The 22,390-nt window shown below is 45.9% G+C and overlaps 1 protein-coding gene across 3 annotated transcripts in view; it reads right to left on the bottom strand.

Annotated features, from left to right (window-relative positions):
* Window positions 1-2,833: 2,833 nt before the first annotated feature.
* The window catches only part of MOCS3 (molybdenum cofactor synthesis 3), a 158,116-nt gene continuing 138,559 nt past the window's right edge, over window positions 2,834-22,390 (bottom strand). For all 3 annotated transcript variants that reach the window (XM_030198069.1, XM_030198070.1, XM_030198071.1), the window contains exons 13-17: window positions 21,856-22,019; window positions 21,689-21,736; window positions 18,041-18,137; window positions 14,499-14,606; window positions 2,834-3,336 (exon numbers count right to left, since the gene is read on the bottom strand). In XM_030198069.1, the coding sequence (XP_030053929.1) occupies window positions 3,179-3,336; window positions 14,499-14,606; window positions 18,041-18,137; window positions 21,689-21,736; window positions 21,856-22,019 (575 nt within the window). In that variant the 3' untranslated portion in view covers window positions 2,834-3,178. The remainder of the gene's footprint in view (window positions 3,337-14,498; window positions 14,607-18,040; window positions 18,138-21,688; window positions 21,737-21,855; window positions 22,020-22,390) is intronic.

The following is a 22,390-nucleotide window of genomic DNA, read 5'->3' as shown; positions in this document are numbered from 1 at the left end:
CCTCTGCACCACACTCATCTCCAGCCACCAGAGCCCCGGCTCTGGCCCCCCTTTCTTCCCCAACTCTACCCCAAAGTTTCTCTCCCAGAGCACATGGCTCTGCTTTCTTAGGCACTTCTCTCTCTTTCTCTTTATCTGCCCCCCCTTTCTTACCTTTCTCTCATTGATTCCCATCTAAACACACACACAGATTGTACTATTTCCCTGTACTAAGTGCTGTGAGCCTATATATGTACATACAATATACTTCCTATATATATATATCCAAACCCGAACCCACTGCCTCTGTGAACTGGACCCGGGAACATCTCTAGACAACGATTGCTGACACAGTCCATAATATAATTTACAATTTTTAAACAATTTATGTTTAAATCATCTTTATTAAACAGATGCCAACATTACAAGCAAAACATCAAAGATTCACAAGATCTTGTTACTCAATGCAGAATCAATAAACATTTTGAAATTTTTGTCCAAAACTTTATTAACCCCCCTGGCCTACCTCCCTCCCCTTCCCACCTTCCCTCCCTCCCACAGTTGGCGGAGACCACTGGTATTCATCACAGTCTCTTGGAGGCATCCTCATGGCCGATTCAACAGCTGGCTCCTCGCCCTGGGGTGCAGGGTATCCCAAAAACGTTCCCAGACACACTGAAAGGCTTCTTCTTCTTTGGAGGTAATGTCTTTGATATCAAAACGTTCCAATTTAAGCAAGTCAATCATATGTGTTCTCCACATTGTGAAAGTAAGGCCCGTGGGCTGTCTCCAGCAAAGCAGTATGACTTTCTGGCCAATCAGAACAGCGCGGCGTAGGAAGCGATTAAATCCCACAAAAGCCGGTGTTTGGCATTGAAATACATTGAACAGCATCAATGCCTTCCTCTTCACTTGTTGATTCCACAGCACATTTATGTTTTGTAACAGCAGTGTCCAGAATTTGCTGACCAAAGGAAATTTCCAAAACATATGGCTCAAATTTTCCGAGTTCTGATTACACTTTGGGTAATTTTCAGTGGTTCCAAAGGACGCTTGGTGTGCTCTAAGCGGTGAAATATAAAGCCTCAAGGCAAATTTATATTGTGCTTCCCAATATTGCATAAAAGAGGATTGCTTTTGTATGTCCATCACAAACGTTTTAAACTGTTCCATTGTTATGTCCTCCTCCAATTCCTTGGACCATGCTTGAGCAAAGAAACTGTAGTCCAAATCCTTTGTGGAATCCAACAGGTACCTATGGTGGAATCATAATGGTATCATTGTTTGTGCTCCTAGTGTCAAAGCTGTGTTCAAAGTGTCTTGTACATCCTCTGTCAGGTTCTCCCAGCCCAACGCTCTATCATAGTGCCTCAGTTGTAGGTATGTGAAAAAGTCAGTGAGAGGCCAATTATGTTCGCGCTGCAAGTCCGTGAAGGGCTCTAATTTTCCCTCCTTGTCCAGTAGTTGAACCAAATATTGGATTCCCATTTGTTTCCACCAGGCAAACAGTGGAGACGTGGTACCTGCCGGAAAATCTGGATTATGGAATATAGACAAGTATGGTGAGGCTGCCGAGAAAAAATGATGATGCCTGCAGAGCCAACGCCAGGTTGCTCTTGCTGATAGCAGGAGCGGGTTATGATGTAATGCAGTGTCCGTCTTTCCTGGTATGGTGTGTAGTAACCAACTAATACGTACCTTAGGTGACATGCCAACCTCCAACTGCACATCAGAAAACGTTCCCAGCTTCGTGTACCAGTCATTTATATGTCTCATAGAACAGGCTATTGACAAATATCGTATACTGAGCAGCCCCATACCTCCCTGGGCTTTCGACTTTTGCAATATTGCACTGGGTAGCCGAGGCCGTCTCCCTCTCCATAGAAACCCCTGGATTGCTGCATTTAGCAGTCTTTTGTCTCTCTGTTTCAGGTATAATGGCAACATCTGGAACATTTATAACCAACGGGGGGCTAGCATCATGTAAACCAGGCTATCCTCCCGGCAAGGGAAAGTGGACCTTCCACCCACAATAGTAACATTCTCTTAGTTTTTGTTAGCAAAGGCCGCACATTCATATCATACAACTGTGATGGATCCCTGGTTACATTAACTCCTAAATATTTAACTTGATGAACAGCCCACTGAATGGGAAAATCCCCCACCCACTGTGTTTTAATGCGTATTCGGACAGATCCACTGCATCTGGCCAAGCCTGCATCACCACACTGGATCACTAGTGTCAGCCGCTTCTCCGCTATGAAAATCTGGCAAAAAATAAAACGCTTTACGCCAGGGGATTGCACAAAAATGCTGTGGGTGAGCGGGAGCTAAGCGCTTATGCAGCCATGCCAGCCAGTGACGTCACTTCCTCTACCAAACTGCTAATCTAAATATACGAGCTTTTCATATGCAAACAGAGGTACAGGGCCTTCAATTAAAAGGCATACATATAGAATCTGTGAGATTTAAAAGACTTTTCCCATTTGATGCTGATGAAAAGAACATTTATTCAGTACAGTCCTTTATGTGTATATACAAAAAAGAAAAAAAAATGCACCAAGACTTCAAAATACTGTTAGTTGACTGACCAGGAGATGGCAGTGCTTGTGGGAATCCATCTTCTTTAAGTTTCTGACTGCCCCAGGAAGAGGTATGATGACATCAGCAGTAGGCTGGAAGCATGGGGGAGATGCTGGACATCAGGTGGTGGGAGGAAAGGGGATATGAGACACTGGCCATCTGGGGGGGGGGGGGCTGGGTAACAGTGGGAAAGGGGCGATGCTAGCAACCCAATGGGGGGAAGGAGATGCTGGACTACAGGGAGAGAGAGGGAAGGAAAAATTCTGAACTATTGGGGGGGGGGGGGGGGGGGGGGGTGCTTGTAGGTTCTTGAGCTAAGGGGTGGGGCACATAGATGAAAGTCTGACTAGGGCATTAGATACCCATGGGCTGACCCTTAATTGAGAACATCAACTCTTTTTCACATATGCCACCAAAATAACTTTCAGTCATCACCAACCCATAGCCAGATCTGAACAGATGAAGTAGAAGTAAACCAAATGTCCAGTAGCGCTATTCAAAGACTTGACAAATTCACAAGTCATTTTTAAAAAATCTATACAAGATATGTGCTATTTTCAATGCACAGTAAATATACAATTTTTTTGCAATTCTCTTTTGCCTAAGATAATGCAGTTTAGTATTGTGGGAATGTTGGATCCACTTTATTAGACCAGGCCATTAGTCCACCCGTGATGTCCTTTGCTAAAAGCACACCTAATTCTTTGCCAGACAATTCCTGTAAAATTTTCACAGCTTTCTGGGAGTCATTTCCTAGCTTGCAGATGACATACACTGAAAGGGAATTACAACAGAATCACAGTTAATATGATACACAAAAATAAAAACTATGAATTGTCATATTAAAGTGCATGAAATGAATTAAGGAATATTGTCAGCGAAATGGTATTGGACAGGACGTTGCAGTATAAATGTAGTTTCCCCCCTCTGATTTCAAAGACTTCATCTTTTTAAATATTTGAGAGATTTTTAAATATTTCAGAGAAAGGGTATGATACATACCTGTAGCAGTTGTTCTCCGAGGACAGCAGGCTGATTGTTCTCACGACTGGGTTGACGTCCGCGGCAGCCCCCACCAACCGGAAGAAGCTTCGCGGGACGGTCGGCACGCAGGCCACGCCCACCGCGCATGCGCGGCCGCCTTCCCGCCCGTGCGCGACCGCTCCCGCCAGTTGAATGACAAGCAATAAAATATGAAACACAACTCCAAAGGGGAGGAGGGGGGTAGGTGAGAACAATCAGCCTGCTGTCCTCGGAGAACAACTGCTACAGGTATGTATCATACCCTTTCTCCGAGGACAAGCAGGCTGCTTGTTCTCACGACTGGGGTATCCCTAGCTCTCAGGCTCACTCAAAACAATAACCCAGGTCAATTGAACCTCGCAACGGCGAGGGTACAACAGAAATTGACCTACGAAGAACAACTACTGAGAGTGCAGCCTGACCAGAATAAATTCGGGTCCTGGAGGGTGGAGTTGGATTTACACCCCAAACAGATTCTGCAACACCGACTGCCCGAACCGACTGTCGCGTCGGGTATCCTGCTGGAGGCAGTAATGAGATGTGAATGTGTGGACAGATGACCACGTCGCAGCCTTGCAGATCTCTTCAATAGTGGCTGACTTCAAGTGGGCCACCGACGCTGCCATGGGCTCTGACACTATGAGCCGTGACATGACCCTCAAGAGCCAGCCCAGCCTGGGCGTAAGTGAAGGAAATGCAATCTGCTAGCCAATTGGAGATGGTGCGTTTCCCGACAGCGACCCCTAGCCTGTTAGGGTCGAAAGAAATAAACAATTGGGCGGACTGTCTGTTGGGCTGCGTCCGCTCCAAGTAGAAGGCCAATGCTCTCTTGCAGTCCAATGTGTGCAACTGACGTTCAGCAGGGCGGGTATGCGGCCTGGGGAAGAATGTTGGCAAGACAATTGACTGGTTAAGATGGAACTCCGACACCACCTTCGGCAGGAACTTTGGGTGAGTGCGGAGCACTACTCTGTTGTGATGAAATTTAGTATATGGAGCATGAGCTACTAGGGCTTGAAGCTCACTGACCCTACGAGCTGAAGTAACTGCCACCAAGAAAATGACCTTCCAGGTCAAGTACTTCAGATGGCAGGTATTCAGTGGCTCAAAAGGAGGTTCATCAGCTGGGTGAGGACGACGTTGAGATCCCATGACACAGTAGGAGGCTTGATAGGGGGCTTTGACAAAAGCAAGCCTCTCATGAATCGAACGACTAAAGGCTCTCCAGAGATGGCTTTACCTTCCACACGATAATGGTAAGCACTAATCGCACTAAGGTGATTCCTTACTGAGTTGGTCTTGAGGCCAGACTCTGATAAGTGCAGAAGGTATTCAAGCAGGTTCTGTGCAGGGCAAGAACGAGGTTCTAGGGCCTTGCTCTCACACCAAACGACAAACCTCCTCCACTTGAAAAAGTAACTCTTTTTAGTGGAATCCTTCCTAGAGGCAAGCAAGACCCGGAGACACCCTCAGACAGACCCAACGCAGCGAAGTCTACGCCCTCAACATCCAGGCCGTGAGAGCCAGGGATTGAAGGTTGGGGTGCAGCAACGCTCCGTCGTTCTGCGAAATGAGAGTCGGAAAACACTCCAATCTCCACGGTTCTTCGGAGGACAACTCCAGAAGAAGAGGGAACCAGATCTGACGGGGCCAAAAGGGCGCTATCAGAATCATGGTGCCGCGGTCTTGCTTGAGCTTCAGTAAGGTCTTCCCCACCAAAGGTATGGGAGGATAAGCATACAGGAGGCCGGTCCCCCAATGAAGGAGAAAGGCATCTGACGCTAGCCTGCCGTGTGTCTGAAGCCTGGAACAGAACAGAGGCAGCTTGTGGTTGGTCTGAGAGGCGAAAAGATCCACCGAGGGGGTGCCCCACTCTCGGAAGATCTTGCGTACCACTCTGGAATGGAGCGACCACTCGTGCGGTTGCATGACTCTGCTCAGTCTGTCGCCAGACTGTTGTTTACGCCTGCCAGGTACGTGGCTTGGAGAAGCATGCCGAACCGACACGCCCAACGCCACATACCGACGGCTTCCTGACACAGGGGGGCGAGATCCGGTGCCCCCCTGCTTGTTGACGTAATACATTGCAACCTGATTGTCTGTCCGAATTTGGATAATTTGGCAGGACAGCCGATCTCTGAAAGCCTTCAGTGCGTTCCAGATCGCTCGGAGCTCCAGGAGGTTGATCTGCAGATCCTTTCCTGGAGGGACCACAGACCCTGGGTGTGAAGCCCATCGACATGGGCTCCCCACCCAGGCGAGATGCTCCGTGGTCAGCACTTTCGTGGGCTGCGGAATTTGGAATGGACGTCCCAGGGTCCAAATTGGTCCGTATGGTCCACCAGAGCAGTGAAGTGTGGCAACTGGTGGAGAGGCGGATGACATCCTCTAGATTCCCGGTGGCTTGGAACCACTGGGAAGCTAGGGTCCATTGAGCAGATCTCATGTGGAGACGAGCCATGGGAGTCACATGAACTGTGGAGGCCATATGACCCAGAAGTCTCAACATCTGCCGAGCTGTGATCTGCTGAGACGCTCTGGTCTGCGAAGCCAGGGCCAAGAGATTGGTGGCCCTCGCTTCGGGAAGGTAGGCCTGAGCAGTCTGGGAATTCAGCAGTGCTCCTATGAATTCCAGAGACTGAGTTGGCTGAGATGGGACTTTGGGTAATTTATCACAAACCCTAGCAGCTCCAGAAGTTGAATAGTGCACTGCATGGACCGGAGGGCTCCTGCCTCCGAGGTGTTCTTGACCAGCCAATCGTCGAGATAGGGAACACGTGCACCCCCAGCTTGCGTAGGTAGGCCGCTACCACCACGAGGCACTTTGTAAACACTCGTGGGGCAGAGGCGAGCCCAAAGGGCAGCACACAATACTGAAAGTGCCGTGCGCCAGGCGGAATCTGAGATACTGTCTGTGAGCTGGCAGTATCGGGATGTGAGTGTATGCGTCCTTTAAATCCAGGGAACATAGCCAATCGTTTTTCTGAATCATTGGCAGAAGGGTGCCCAAGGAAAGCATCCTGAACTTTTCTTTGATCAGGAATTTGTTCAGGCCTCTCAGGTCTAGGATGGGACGCATCCCCCCTGTTTTCTTTTCCACAAGGAAGTACCTGGAATAGAATCCCTGCCCTTCCTGCCCGGGTGGTACGGGCTCGACCGCATTGGCGCTGAGAAGGGCGGAGAGTTCCTCTGCAAGTACCTGCTTGTGATGGGAGCTGAAAGACTGAGCTCCCGGAGGACAATTTGGAGGCAGGGAGGTCAAATTCAGGGCGTATCCGCACCGCACTATTTGGAGAACCCACTGGTCGGAGGTTATGAGAGGCCACCTTTGGTGAAAGAATTTTAACCTCCCTCCGACCGGCAGGTCGTCCGGTACGGACACTTGTAGGGCGGCTATGTTCCCGTGGATCCAGTCAAAAGCCCGTCCCCGGCTTTTGCTGTGGAGGCGCAGGGGGCTGCTTAGGCGCACGCTGGTTGACGGGAACGAGCCGCGCTGGGGCTGTCCCTGTGCCTGACGAGGCCTTCGGGCCGGCTGGTTGTACCTACGCTTCGCAAAAGAATAGGGTGCAGCCTGCCGAGCCCGGGAAAAACGCCCGCCCGCGGGGGGCGGGTGCTGAAGGCGCCCGGTGGGAGAAGCTTGTCGAGAGCGGTTTCCCGCTGATGGCAGTTGGTCAACCATCTGCTCGACCTTCTCGCCAAAAATATTATCCCCCCGGCAAGGGACGTCAGCCAGTCTCTGCTGGGTGCGGTTGTCCAGGTCAGAGGCACGCAGCCATGAGAGCCTGCGCATCACTATACCTTGGGCCGCAGCACGAGATGCCACGTCACAGGTGTCAAAAATCCCCCTGGACAGGAACTTTCTGCACGCCTTCAGCTGCCTGACCACCTCCTGATATGGCCTGGACTGCTCCGGCGGGAGCTTATCGACCAGGTCCGCCAGCTGTTGCACATTGGTCCGCATGTGGATGCTCATATAGAGCAGGTAAGATTGGATGCGGGTCACGAGCATGGAGGATTGGTAGGCCTTCCTCCCAAATGAGTCCAGAGTGCGAGACTCCCGCCCCGGGGGCGCCGAGGCGGTATCCCTCGAACTCCGTGCCCTCTTGAGAGCAGAATCCACGACCGCTGAGTCATGGGGCAACTGGGGCCGCATGAGCTCTGGGTCAGAGTGGATCCTGTACTGGGACTCTGCTTTCTTGGGAATGGTGGGGGTAGTTAGTGGTCGCACCCAGTTCCGAAGCAGCGTCTCCTTCAGGACATTGTGCAGCGGTACCGTGGAGGACTCTCTAGGTGGTGATGGATAGTCGAGGACCTCGAGCATCTCGGCCCTCGGCTCTTCCACAGAGACCACGGGAAAGGGAATGCTTATAGACATATCCCGCACAAAGGAGGCAAAGGAGAGACTCTCAGGAGGTGAGAGCTTCCTCTCCGGTGACGGCGTGGGGTCCGAGGGAAGGCCCGTAGACTCCTCTGAGGAGAAATATCTCGGGTCTTCCTCTTCCCCCCACGAGTCCTCATCCTCGGTATCGGACATTAGCTCATGTAGCTGAGTCCGGTACCGGGCCCGGCTCGACGTCGAGGCACCGAGGCCTCGGTGTCGTCGAGCGGTGGACTCCCGCGCCGGCGGGGACGGAGCTCCCTCCATCGACGTCGACGGGGACTCCACCTGCGTGGCGGTCGAGACCGGCACCGCAAGCGGCGGCGGTGTCGACAGCCCCGGCGCCGGGCTAGAGCTCGCCGGCGCCACAGTCATCGGCGCCGGGGGCGCAAGCACCCCCGACGCCGGCACAGCCTGGCGCATCAGCCCTTCCAGGATCCCCGGAAGGATGGCTCTGAGGCACTCGTCCAGGCCCGCTGCCGGGAAGGCGGTGGGGCCGGTAAGGGTGTTTGGTGCCAGAAGCTGCTGGGGGCCAGGAGACGGCACCGAGGTGCCGGAACCCGACGCGTCGGTACCTCCACCACCGACGGAGATCTCTCCTCTCTGCGATGACGCTTCGGCGTCGACTCCCTTCAGGGTGCACCGAGGGCTCCCGGTGACGGCGCTTCTTGTCTTTTTTCCGGTGCACGTCACCGGCGCCGGAGGCATGAGGAGGAGGGAGGTCGATCCCCCTCGGTCTCGAGGTACCGGGTCCGACAGGGTTCGGATCCCGTGGCTCACGAGCTGAGGGAGTGACCGGGGCCGACAGCCCACGCGGCCTCTCAACCCCACTCTCAACCGGCGGACCGGCGGGCCGACGGGACCTGTTCTCCTGGGGTCGCTGCCATCGGTGCCGATGTCTCGGGCATCGATACCGGTACCGAAGATCCGGCCATTCGATACCGATGCCGTCGAGGTCGACGTTGAGGGGCCGGCGCAAGTTCCAAAAAGACGGTCCCGCAGAACTTGCCTCGCAACCTGAGTCCGTTTCCGGAGACCGAGACACAGCGCGGCACGACTTGAGATTGTGCTCGCCCGAGGCACTGGAGGCACCAAGCGTGGGTGTCGGTCTGCGAAGATCGGCCGGCCGCAGCGACCACACTTTTTAAATCCACTCGGGACCTTCGAGGACATCGACGGAAAAATCGCGTCGGCGAAGTCAAAGTCGGCAATGGTGGCTAAAATCACACCACGAAAAAACCAGCCGACCGAGCGGCCACTAGGCCGCGACGAGGCGTCCCCGCTGGAAGCGAGGGAAAAGGGGAGCGCGTGCTCCACACGCGCAGTCTTTTTTTTTTTTTTTTTTTTTAAAAGAAAAGATAATAAACGGAAATTAAATTAAATTAACGAAGCGCGATCCGCGTATACGCGATCGCAAGAATCCGGCGGCTGAAGTAGAGAGAGCGGCAAAGCACGACTCTCTCCAGGCGCGGAAAAAAGGAACTGGCGGGAGCGTCGCGCACGGGCGGGAAGGCGGCCGCGCATGCGCGGTGGGCGTGGCCTGCGTGCCGACCGTCCCGCGAAGCTTCTTCCGGTTGGTGGGGGCTGCCGCGGACGTCAACCCAGTCGTGAGAACAAGCAGCCTGCTTGTCCTCGGAGAAACATTCCTGCTTTATAACTGGATAAACATGGCTATCTGCTCCTGTTGCTTTGTACTTTCATTTCACTTGGAAGCAAGTCTGGGATCTGGTACTATGGGACCAATTCTAAAGTGGGTGCCTGCTTTTAGGCACCCCAATAACCTGCAAGAGCAGCCAATTTTATAATGGCATCTGGGTGCCATGATTCCATTAACATATACTTGTGTAAACCTGGTACTGGTGCCTTACATCTGGGCACCCACAGTAACACCAGCCACATAACTGGAGTAACAGCAGGCGTTTAAATGTGGCAAGAGTACACTAACTTACAAAAGTTTGGAAATGGCGCACATAAGTGGCTGCACGGTCCATGTTACGCCCATGCTCTCCTTGCAGACACATGCTATAACACATATGAAAGCCGTTATAGAACAGCCCTTAGGGCGCTCATGTGTGTAAGTGCTAATTTTACCTGCATTAATACGTGTAAGGGGCATGGAAATGTGGGCACCCTGTTACAGAACTACCCTTCACAAGTCTACCATTACAAATATTTGGAGTTTTTTCCCCCTATTTTATATCCACCCCTCTCAACCTACCTGGTCTGGACATTGCAGTGACTGGTCTGGGATGAGGGCCATGCACCAAAGCTATTTCCAGAATCCTGAAATCATACGCATGGAATCCAAACACCAGGGGGTAATTCTACTACAGTGTACCTCAGTGGCACACACTCTATAAAGGAAAGTGAGTGTCTACTTTCCCTTATAGAATACTAGACTAACAGGGAATGGAAGAGAAGAGAGAAGGGAGGAGATGCTGCCCATGGATGGAGGGAAAGGGAAGAGATAGAAACTAGACAGATTTGAGGAGGCAGAAAAATGGAAGAAAGTTGTGCATGAAAGATGGATATAGGACAGGGAGTGAAGAAGAAAGGAGAAGAGGAAAGAATTAGTGAATGGACAGGAAGTCCTGGAAACAGAGTTCAGAGCACAGAGAGAGGAAAACAGAACCAGAGACAGGGAACAAGATGATTAGAAAAGTAAAATCACCAGAAAACAAAGTTCTGATAATTTACTTCTATTGTCTATATTCTGGAAGAGGAAATGTGAGGGGGGGGGGAGGAGGAGGAGAAGGAGGGGAACATGCGATTAAATATTTTAATTGCGATTATTCCTGTGATTAAACCTTTTAATCAATGAGCAGCCCCAGTAATTATATTTTGGCATTAGCTTTTAATCTGAGGGGCCCTCATTTTATTAAGTGGAAATTTTGTCAGGTCAATTACTAGAAAGGGCCAGTCAGGGGAGGACAGAGGAATTGCCTGGGCCTCCATGCCTGCCCAAAGCTCAATAATGTATACATATGCAGTACCACTATCTGTACAAATGGTGGCACTAAATATACAAATACAGCAGGGGACACTATTCAGCTGCTATTTGTATAGACCTCCCATTTTTTGCGGGTCATCTCCCGCACTCCTGCCAAGGAGCTGGGATCTCTCGCTGAGCGGCCTCCCCTTCCAGTGACAGCAGGAGAGGCCTTCCTAAAACGTAAACTCCTGCTGCTGCTGTGTGCGGAGTTGTGGGTGGGTCGGGTCCTAAATCTCTCGCATAGGAGATTGGCTCCCTTGGCAGCTCTGTAGATAAGTGGTTTGATTAAGGACAGCGTAGCTATGCAGACAGCAGCTGAATACCACCAGCTATCTGTAGAGTAAAGTAAAATGCTCACACCTGACGCTTGCTCTGCTCTGGCATGATCTGGATAGGACCACTGAAAATTCAAGGATAGGGCACTTATCCAGCAGCTGCTGCTATACAGATGTTTTTGAATATCAGGCTACATTTTGAGGAAGAAATCTCAAAGCACAGCTTGAGGTGTAATAATTCTTATAACTGTAATGCTCGTTCAGTTCCATTAAGATCAGTGTCCGCATCGTTTCCTTTATAGTTGAACAAGATCTAGAAGCGGCCAAACGCTTATTCTTTAGGAACTCATGATCCTTGTTCTATGGGGCAAAGTTTTGGATGTATTTAGACGTTACTAGACAAACACAGGAAAGAAGAAGAGCTTTTTTAGCCATTAGGAAAGAGGCCCTAGAAATAGGAGCTTCTTTTTACCTTAACTATCCTTGTAAATGCGTAATAAAATACTTAGGGCTTAAATATATCTTCTTCAATCCGGAACAATTAAGAGCTTTTGTTAATTTAAAAAAGTTGGAAACAGTTTGATATCCGTGATTGAGTTTTTTTTTATTTATATGAAGGTCTGAAGCTACGTGTGTAAAGCAATATTCATCTTTATCAATATACTTTAATGTTATCTCATGAGCAATATGTTTACTCCTCCCCAACTTAGTGGTCTAAAGAAGACAAGTAATTGTATTTTTCTCATTACTTAATTTTCCTTTTTGTAACATACCTAAGTCTATTTTTCTTGTCTAGTATTTAACTTGTAATATGTAAATTCTAAATTTATAAATAAATAATCATAATAATAATAATAATAAAAAGATCAGTGTCCACTCTCACGCTGGCTATATTTCAAATCCTGCAAGACTCCCGAGCTTCCTGCACTGCTCAGCTCAAGCTTACATAGAGAGCCAAATCGTGGTGTAGAAGCTTAACATATGCTGGGTAGTGTTACTCCCTCCCCCCCCCCCCAAAAAAAAAAACCATTAACTTTTTTTTTTTGGGGGGGGGGGGGCATTAAATCTCAAGTGTCAGTTTGCAATTTCTACATGCCACGTCGACCTGGCGCCCAGAATTTGTTGAGCTTTGCTGCAGCATATCTCCCCTCAGCCGTCTCTACTCGTAGCTGAAGAGCCCTAACTTCTTTAGCCTTTTTCCATAGGGATGTCATCCCATCCCCTTTATTATTTTCGTCACCCTTCCCTGTACCTTTTCTAATTCCACTATGGAGCTCATTTCCAAAAGAAAAAAAAAAGTCTAAAAAGTGGCATAAATCAGCATTTGGATGTTTTTCTCACAAAAATGTCCAAATCAATATTTTCAAAACCAATATTTAGACATTTTTTTATGAAGTCTGTCAGAAGTGCGTTTAAAACACAAGGGGGCGTGTCAGGGGTGTGTTAAGGGTGGGATTTGGGCGTTCCTAAGACTTGGACATTTTACAGTCATAATAGAACAATACAAAACCGTCCACGACTAAAACTAGACCTGTTTTTATAATGCATAAGGCACAAAAGGTTGCCCTAAATGATCAGAGGACCACTGGAGGGAATCAGGGGTGACCCCCTCCCACCCCCAAAAATGTGAATAAAAATATGACTTCCCAGCCTGTATGACAGCCTCAGATGTTAGAGCCAGGTCTATTAAAGCAGAATGTAGGTCCCTGGAGTAGTGTACTAGTCAGTGCAGTGCACCATGGCTTGGAGAACTCAGGTCCCTATCTCCCTCTACCTGTCACATTTGTGGTGGAAACTGTGAGCCCTCCAAAACTCACCAGAAACCCACTGTACTCACATATAGGTGTCCCCTTCACCCATAAGGACTACTGTAGTGGTGTACAGTTGGGGGTAGTGGGTTTTGGGGGGCTCAGCAGACAAAATAAGGGAGCAACGATGAGATGTGTATCTCAAAGATTGTTTTTGAAGTCCACTGCAGTGACCCCTAGGGTGCCCCATTTATCTCCTGGGATGTCTGGGGAACCAGTCTACTAAAATGCTGGCTCCTCCTACATCCCACATCGTTTTGCACTTGGACGTTTCTTTTTTGAAAATGGACCAAAATGTCCAAATCACAAAACCTTGTTCAAAACAGTATTTAAAAAAAAAAAAGACAGACTTTTTTTTTTTTTTAATGACCTTCTTTTCTATTCAGATTTTGGACGTTTTTTGTAAAACCTCCAAAGTCAGACTTAGACGTCATATCGAAAATGCCCCTCTATATCTTTTTTTGAGATGAGTTGACCAAAACTGCATACAATATTTGAGGTGTGCTCCAGAAACAAACTCCACAGCTTTTTGATTAAAATAATAAAAAAAATACTTTCTTAAATTTGCTTTATATCTGTTGTATTGTCACTGATCTTCCTTTTCTTCTTCAATTATCAATTTTCACAGTGGAACAGTACTACTCTTACAATGGAGTCTCCTCTCTACTTCTGTATTAATGATAGGTGCACATTGTTCAACAGAAGTTTTACATTTGTACTGTAGGGTGTATGATTGTGAGGTGTGAGCTGTATGTATAGGTAGGAGCAGGTGTGTGTGTTCAACATACTGCTGCACATACACCCTTAATCACATATGTTGCTGAGGTCTGGCTCCACCAGAGTTCCTATCTTGTTCAGGCTCTATGGCAGTCAGAAGATGCTGTCACCACTTTCTTCCTGATTTGCAGCGACAATGAAAGCTATTACTACTAGTGTGGATGACCCAGCCTGTCTCCTCCAGAATTCTGGTCTCTCAGCAATATTTCTGTATGCTGCAGAACCTAACAACTGGAGCTATCAAGCTTGACTCTCCTGATGTCTCATTCTCTCCCTCTCAGGCTCTAAGGTGGTGGGGGAGGTGCTGGTGGTGGGGGAGGTGTTGCAGCATGTGTGGTTGGTCTAGGCTGGCTCCTCCATTTCTGCCCTCTCAAGCTTTACAGTGGTGGGGAGGTGCTGCGGCATGTGTGTTTGGTCTAGCCTGGTTCTTTTAACATTCCAGTCTCTCCTTCAGGTTCCACGGTGGTGGGGAGATATTGCAGCATGTGTAGCCGATCTAGCCTGGCTTCCCCGCAATCTTGACACTTCTCCAAGGAGCTTTTAACTTGCACCGTATGACAGCAGAAATGACCCTTTTACACTATACCCCAGAAAATGATGACAATGGGAGATTTTTTTTCACAGTGTGCTAAAAGCATTAATCTAATAAATTTGTAACAGCTTAAATGACTACAAAATCTTACCTGGAAAGGACATTTCTTCATCTGTTATCTGCTTCCCTTCAAGCAATTTTCTATTCAAATGGTTTAGGCAGTCAAGATTTTTTCTCTCTAATTTATCCAAAGTGATATCTAGTGTGGATTATAGGAAATCATTTAAAAATTGCTGTCTCTATAAAAAGAAAAGCTTTTAACTGATTCACTCGTCCAATATTATATAACATACAGCAGTTTTTAAACTGGAAGCACAGAAAATGAAAGCAAATGTGGATCACAAGGCTATCCATTTCTGATGCAATACCAGAGAGCCTATCTGATCTCAGGATTAACCCTCTAAATGGGTAGACTAGATGGACCATGCGGGTCTTTATCTTCTGTCATTTACTATGGTGGTTATTTTAGAAGCTCTATTTGTGTTTTGTATGTCCGAACAGCATTTTGTTTTGTTACATTTGTACCCCGCGCTTTCCCACTCATGGCAGGCTCAATGTAGCTTACATGGGGCAATGGAGGGTTAAGTGACTTGCCCAGAGTCACAAGGAGCTGCCTGTGCCTGAAGTGGGAATCTAACTCAGTTCCTCAGTTCCCCAGGACCAAAGTCCACCACCCTAACCACTAGGCCACTCCTCCATCCATATCCATATTTTATAAAGCCATGATATGGATGACAAAAAATTAAATACATCAATATGGAAAGGGGTGTGGTCTAGGCAAGTTCTGGGTGGGACTAGGGACTGTCCAAAATATAGACATCCAACTCTGATTGCAAAAGGGGAAGGGATGTCCATTTTCAAAATGAAGGATGTCCCTACTTAGACCTCATACTTGGCAAGTCCAGGTTACAGAAAGGAGCTCCGAGTGAGCAGTTCTCCTCTGGAGGGAGTAAGGGAAGTCACAGTAGATTGCAATTAAAAAGAAAGAAAGAAAGAAAGAAAGAAAGAAAAAGAAAGAAAGAAAAGGATATTACAAATAGGTACAATGAGATCTGAACTTGTAGCCTATAGTTCTATGCCCTGGATCTCAGCCGGCTATTCTAATCATTAGGCTATTCCTCCAAATGAATTTCTATGTGGCCATTTTATTATATACACGTTTCTCTACTGCCACAAAGACATCCATGTCCCTTGTTTTGCTCCATAGTTTGGACGTTCATTTTAGAACTGATGATTATGCTGGAGATAGACAGCACACGGACGTCCATTTCTCATGTATTTTATAACAGGCTGTTATGTGGACAGAACCTGTTTTAAAACACTTCAGAAATAGATGTCCAGCGATCAAGATGGCGTCTATAACGGTCAAATAATCACGAGCTCCTGTGGTCCAAATAGCTAACCTGCGAGAGCGTTTCTGACCCTAATTATGGGGAAAAGAAAGGCGAAAATACAGCCTCCTACCTCCACGGATCCAGTATCTACGCCAGGCAACCGTCAGGGAACGCTTGAAGCCTATGGAATCGGGGTTATTGGTGAGCAGGTTCCCGCTTCGACGGGCTCGCCCTCGGGTGCGGAGCGCAGCGTCGAGGAGGCTACGTTGAGCCCCCCTTCCTACACTGCTCCCCCGCAACCCGGAAATGCATTGCTATCAGAAGGGCTGCAGCAAGAGGTGGAATTCCTTGGCGCTGTGGGAGGAGGACCTCCGATAACATCAACCCCGGTAGGAATAACAGCAAATCAGGGTCAATGGGATTCCGTGGCCCCTGCTTCCCGGGGCTTCATTTCCGAAGGCGGCGGTGGACTGATAAGACCTCAGCAAGTAACGATGAATTCACTTTGGCACGCGATTCAGGAGGTAAATAAGACTGTTCTTCAGCTTAACTCAACTTTTAAGTCGAAATAAGGGATCTGTGACAAAATAATGAGATTCTGAATCAAGGTCTCCAAGAACAGAAAGTGAAATTACAAACAATGGAAAATGAGGTTAATAATTTGCAAAATACCGTGGGGACCTTGATTAAAGAAAAAGAAATTCATAATAGGAGATTAGAATTTCTGGACAACATTGGGCGGAAGAACAACCTGAGGATATTGAATTTTTCTAAATCTCCATTAATAACTGCTTTAGAGATGTTTAGAAAGTATTTGGGAGAGGTATTGGGGGTCCCTGTGGAAGGGTATCCCCCGATTACTAGGACCCAATATATTTCAGGAGTAAAGAAATTGGCTAGTGATCAACCTCAGGTGACTCCAACCTTGAATTTGACTGAGTTCTTGGAGAATTCCTTGGACCTGGTCACAGAAAGAACTACCATGATTATTACATTTGCCCTCGAAATGGACAGAAATAACATTCTGAGACTTTATTTTCGCCACTTAAATGATTTATTTATGGGGCAAAAGATAAGAATTTTTCCTGACATGGCAAGGAATACTCAAAAAAGGAGAAAGGAATATTTGTTGATTAAACCTAGAGTGTTAAAGATAGGTGCTACTTTCTTATTGAGGTTTCCTTGCAAGTGTTATGTTACTTTTCAAACAGTTAATTATATATTCTTTACCCCTGAAAAATTGTTAGAATTTCTTAAAATGAAGGAGAGTGTTAAACCTCCTGAAGTACCATCCTAATGATAGGAACGTTGTTACGTTGGCTGCGGTATTCTGCTCTACCCTTCTGTTAATAATAGTTTGAATTGCTCTGAATGTATCTTTTTTCTTAGTATCTTGATCCACCTTTAACCTTTAATTTTAAAGTGGTGGTCAAATTTAATAAAGTTTTCTTTAGATTTATTATTGTTAGTAGGGAAATATTCCTCTCTGTATATTTCTGAATTTCTTCATTTATGTCTTTGGATGTAAATTGAAAATGTTTAAATAAAGAATTAAAAAAAAAAGAAATAGATGTCCGTATTCTGAGTTGGACGGCCTTTCTAAAATGCCGCTCCATGTTACTATGATTATTTATTTGTGTCTTTCTGTTTCTGTAACTGACTGTTATGTTTTGAGTCCTTGACTGGAATTCACCTCTACATATTGTTTATCAGCTCCTCAATTTTTTTGTAGGGTTGTTAAGTTTCTCTGGATTTTCAGCACTGACCTGTTTAACTTCTCTCTATATAAAAGGCAAAACCAACGTTCTATGAAGCCTCCAGCCGGAAGTGTGAAGGGGGCGAGATATCCAGTTTCTCTATGAGTGTCTGCCCCGCCCTCTCTGTAACACAGTCAGAGAGGGAAAACAGCAGAGCACGAAATCAAATCGCTGGCTCTGTAACAGTGAAGGACTCAGAGGGGGGAGGGGAGAGAGGCCAGAGGGCAGGGACACACACACTCCCACATGCACACAGAAGAAAACATTGCTAGCCCCCGTTTCATTTGCATCAGAAACGGGGCTTTTTTACTAGTTTCTTCATAAAAACCACTATCTTTCTTTTTATCCTATTTGTTACCCTTTCCTGTACAGTTTCTTTACATCCTTTTTCAGACAGAGCAATCAGAACTGCCCACAATATTCAAAATGAAGTCTCACTACAGACTGATAGAATTCTAACATGGCAAAACAAAAAATGACTGAAGCAGAATCAAGCAGATGTTGGCAAATATTTACAGGATAAATATATAGAAAAAGGATACAGATTGAATGAGGTAAATGGCAGATATCTACTTCTACTGGTGGTCGAACATCTACCAGTAAATGAGGAACTTGCTCATCCAATATTTTTTTGTATTCCTGAAGAAAAAAAAAAGGATTGTATGACCAGAAATTTCATCACATTTCAGACACACTGAAAAGCTATATAACTGGGGTATCCAAACTCGGTCTCCGAGGGCCTTAATCCAGTCATGTTTTCAGGATTTCCCCAATAAATATGCAAGAGATCTGTTTGCCTACATGCAAACAGATCTCATGCATATTCATTGGGGAAATCCTGAAAACCCAACTGGGCGAGGGCTGTGGTTGGACGCCCCTGCTATATAAGAACATTTGAAACCTGCTTGTCCATTAGGACTCTTTCAAAGCATTTTTAAATGGCTTTACAGGGGCTTCAAAGCACAAGGTCCATCATGTCAAAACTGACACCTCATCATTCACATGACCTCTGTGAAGAGTTCTAGCATAGTTCAAACCAGATAAAAGATGTCTAGGGTTTGTCCAACTCAAGTATACTTGTTATACAGATACCAGCTAGTTTGCTAAAATACATACTTCCTCCGATATTTAAAACCATTTAACTGTTCCTGACTCATAGCCAGTTAAATGGTGCCTAACTAGCTATCCAGAAATATTCAGCGGGAGATCGCCGGTCATCTCCCGCTGAATATTGCTGGTTAGCGCATAGCGAATAACTGGTTATATCTTACAATATAACTGGTTATCTGCTAATATTCAGCTCATTGCCGACTAAGTCTGGCAGACAGATTAGGCCGCCAAGATAGCAGGCCTATTTGAATATCTGAAACTTAACCGGCCAGCCCTGACTATCTACTTGGCTGGTTAAGTTTAAACCAGCCAAAAATAAACCGGATATTCAATGCTGGTCACAGGAAACACCCCAGAATTGAATATCCAGGCTCAGCACCGACTGTGGGAGGCAGGCCGGCTAACTCTTGTGGTCTGAATATCAGCCCCACTGTCTTCCTGTTGCTGTTGCCTTGTTTCTTTGAACTTGCATCAACTCCATATGAAATGAGCTGGGGTTTTCCCTATTTTGTTTAAGACTGTAATGCCATTCTTCACCAGCACACCCACTGCAATGACAATCCTTGATCAGATGCCACACACCGTGACTCCCTCCGCAACCTATTGTGTAGACATGGGCAGGGTTAATTGTATAACTGGGTGTGTGCAGTTATGCGCAAGTGCACTATGCTTTATTATATAAAGGGTCCTTTTACCAAGTTGTGGGAAAAATGGCGCTGCGCTAGCGGCTGTTTTTCCTGCGCACTACACTCATTTTTTTCTGCAGCCGGTAAAAGCCGAAAAAAATGGCCATGTGGTGAGATAACTCCTACCGTGTGGCCATATGGCGGGGAGCCCTTTTCACCACCCGTTGAATAATGGCAATAATGGCTCCCGTGCTAACCAGGCAGCGCGCGGCAAAGCCCGATTACCACCGGGTTATCGTCGCGCAAGCCATTTCCAGGTTTTCCCCCACCCCAGAAATGGTGCACACATGGGGCATGACTACCGCCAGCGGCCGCACTAGGCCCGCGGTAGTCCCGGAAGAGCATGCAGTAAGCCCGCATTGGGCTTACCGCCGCTCTGTAAAAGGGCCCCTAAGAGTGTGTAAGTAACACAGTACTTTAACTGCGAGGGGGCAAACGCTTGGGCGAAGCATGAGTGAGAAATGGGTGTATTACCTACTTATGTGTGCACCTTATAGAATATGTTCAGGAGAATCCGCCAAGGGTGGAGAACTCAAACGTCCCACGGGAAAACACAGAGATAAGACAAAAAAAGTGGGAATTTTGACCACAGATGCCAAAGACTGGAAAGACGTGTACTTAAGATCAAAAGTTTACTAAGTGAAAAGACTCGACACAAACGTTGTGTTTCGGCCGCTAGGCCTGCATCAGGAGTCTACAATAAAAATATACCATTCATATATGCCAATGATATGACCATTACTATCCCATTTATAGAAAATCTTCATGGGATTTTACTCAAAATCATGAATGGTCAAAAGGTTCTGGAATCTAGGGCTAGTACATTTAGATTAAAATTAAACAGGGAAAAACAAATTTTTTAGAGCTGTGTAGCTCCTTTAACCTTGTGTCTGATAAAAATTTCATATACCTTGGAATCCTAACTTAAATTCTGGGTATTGTTTTTGACAAGATTCTTACTTTTGAACCTCAGATACAAGTAGTTGCCACAAACATTTTTAGGTTAAAGAAACTGAGGTGAATTAGAAGCTGCTTTGAGCTGGAACAATTTAGGTTACTTGTTCTAAGCACAATTTTTTTCCCATCTAGACTATAACATCTATGTGGGTTGTAACGACTCAAATCCATAAAGGCTTCAAACACTGCAGAATATGGCTGCATATTTATTGTTTAAAACATCAAAATTTGACAGAATTAAGCCATTGTTCTTGCAACTCCATTGGCTTCCAACTGAACAATTTTAAAAATGTGCTCAATGGTTTATCTCATTGTACATGGCCAGGCACCTGAATATATATATGTCCAATTAAATTGTTTTACTGATAGAAATGGTGACTTATCGTCAAGAAATCACTTTAAACTTCATTACCCAAATCCTAGGAAAATAGTATATAAATCTATGTTTATGTTGTTATTCCTATATCAATCTGCAAAGTGGTGGAATTCCTTGCCAATCATTATTAGGCAATCTGCAAATTATAACTAAAACTAAAAAATGATAAAACTTTTTTATTTCAGAAATATATTGTATGTTAATTTGTCTTGCTTGATATGTCTTCACGTGAATGCAATGATTCTAGGTTTTTCCTAGCTGTCTTTATGTTAGCTGCACCAAACCGTAAAAGGCATGTGTGGGACACGTGCGATCTGTAATGTATCATACTCATGCATACCAACTTATGAGAGCCATAAACCTGGTATAAGTGGGCACGCCTAGCATTCTACAATGGAAAGCCGGCCCCAAGATGGCGTTATAGAATTGCCCCTCTTGAGGCAGAGGCTGGGACCTCTTCCCTTGCAGAGGCTTTGAACACTGGCTCTGTAGTATCTCTAACTCTAGCCAGTCGTAAGAGCAGAATATTAAACATTTCTGGCATGACAGCTCATAGTGGGTTCCAAAAAACAACAGGGCAGACGATCTGCATACTCCAAGACGGAAGAAAAAAGGGCAAATCAGTGATAGATGTATACAAACTTTATAATTGACTAATAAAGTTTGTATACATCTATCACTGATCTGCTCTTTTTTCTTCCGCCATGGCAGCTCATAGTACTGCTACCAAACCACTTGGTCAACCTCCAACACATGGTAATATTAAAGTGCTTTTAAGTGAATAAAGAACATTTAAATGGACTACGTGAGATTTGAGAAAGTACAATAAATAACACTTTTTAAAAAATTAGTAGATTAAACTTACTGTAATTTTAAACTTTAGTTAAAAGTGCCAAAAAAACAGAGGTTCCTTAGAGTGCTATCTTCTTTGATGAGGCAGAAACGAAACAGAGGCAGGCACATGGGTCACAAGACTATTTTCTGTTCTGCTTCTATCTACTGGGGAAAGTTATCGTCCAGGGTCTGGACTACTGTGTGAAGCTTCCATGAAAATAATTTACCTGTGCCGATATTCTTTCTTCTTTGGAGAGTAAATGCAAAGTTCTGCACTGGAGTAGAAAAGTCCACAGACATTTTTAGAATAAATTAGTATAATGTTTGTTTTTAATTAATATAAAATGCAGAACATAAAAATAAAACTTTACAAATGCAGTCATATGGATCTGACCTTATCTGATGCTGATGAACCACAGAATGCCTCATAATCCTGGAGCACTCTGATTGTGGGATTTGCTCCACAGACTGCACAATTCTGGTTTTTAGGCCGTAACCGGATGTTGCGAAATCGTCCTTCAAGTGCATCAAACATGAGCATAAACTGGCCAAAGGATGCTTTCAATTCTGTTAAGGATCATCACTACGGAAATCTTTCTTTATTATCCATTTAAGTTCTCATAAAAAGGAGGGGGCACTGATATTATGTGTAGAAAATAAATATAATTTTAAAAGGCTGCACTTATCTGCTGGTGTTCTTTTGGTTTTAAGGATGTCCTGTGCATTTGCTGGAGGAAGCCTATTTTAATTGTAATTGTTTGTGATATTTTATTCTATTTATTTATTAGGATTTACCGCCTTTTTAAAAGAATTCACTCAAGGCGGTGTATAGTAAGAATAAATCAAACATAAGCAATAGACAATTACAGCAGTAAAAATATTCAAATAACAATACAAAGTATGGCATAGTATACTACTTCCAATGTCAA

Source organism: Microcaecilia unicolor, chromosome 3, assembly GCF_901765095.1.
Source record: "Microcaecilia unicolor chromosome 3, aMicUni1.1, whole genome shotgun sequence".
Taxonomy (NCBI): Eukaryota; Metazoa; Chordata; class Amphibia; order Gymnophiona; family Siphonopidae; genus Microcaecilia; species Microcaecilia unicolor.
The sequence above is the reverse complement of the archived record's forward strand: the minus strand, read 5'-3'. Positions and strand labels throughout refer to the sequence as shown.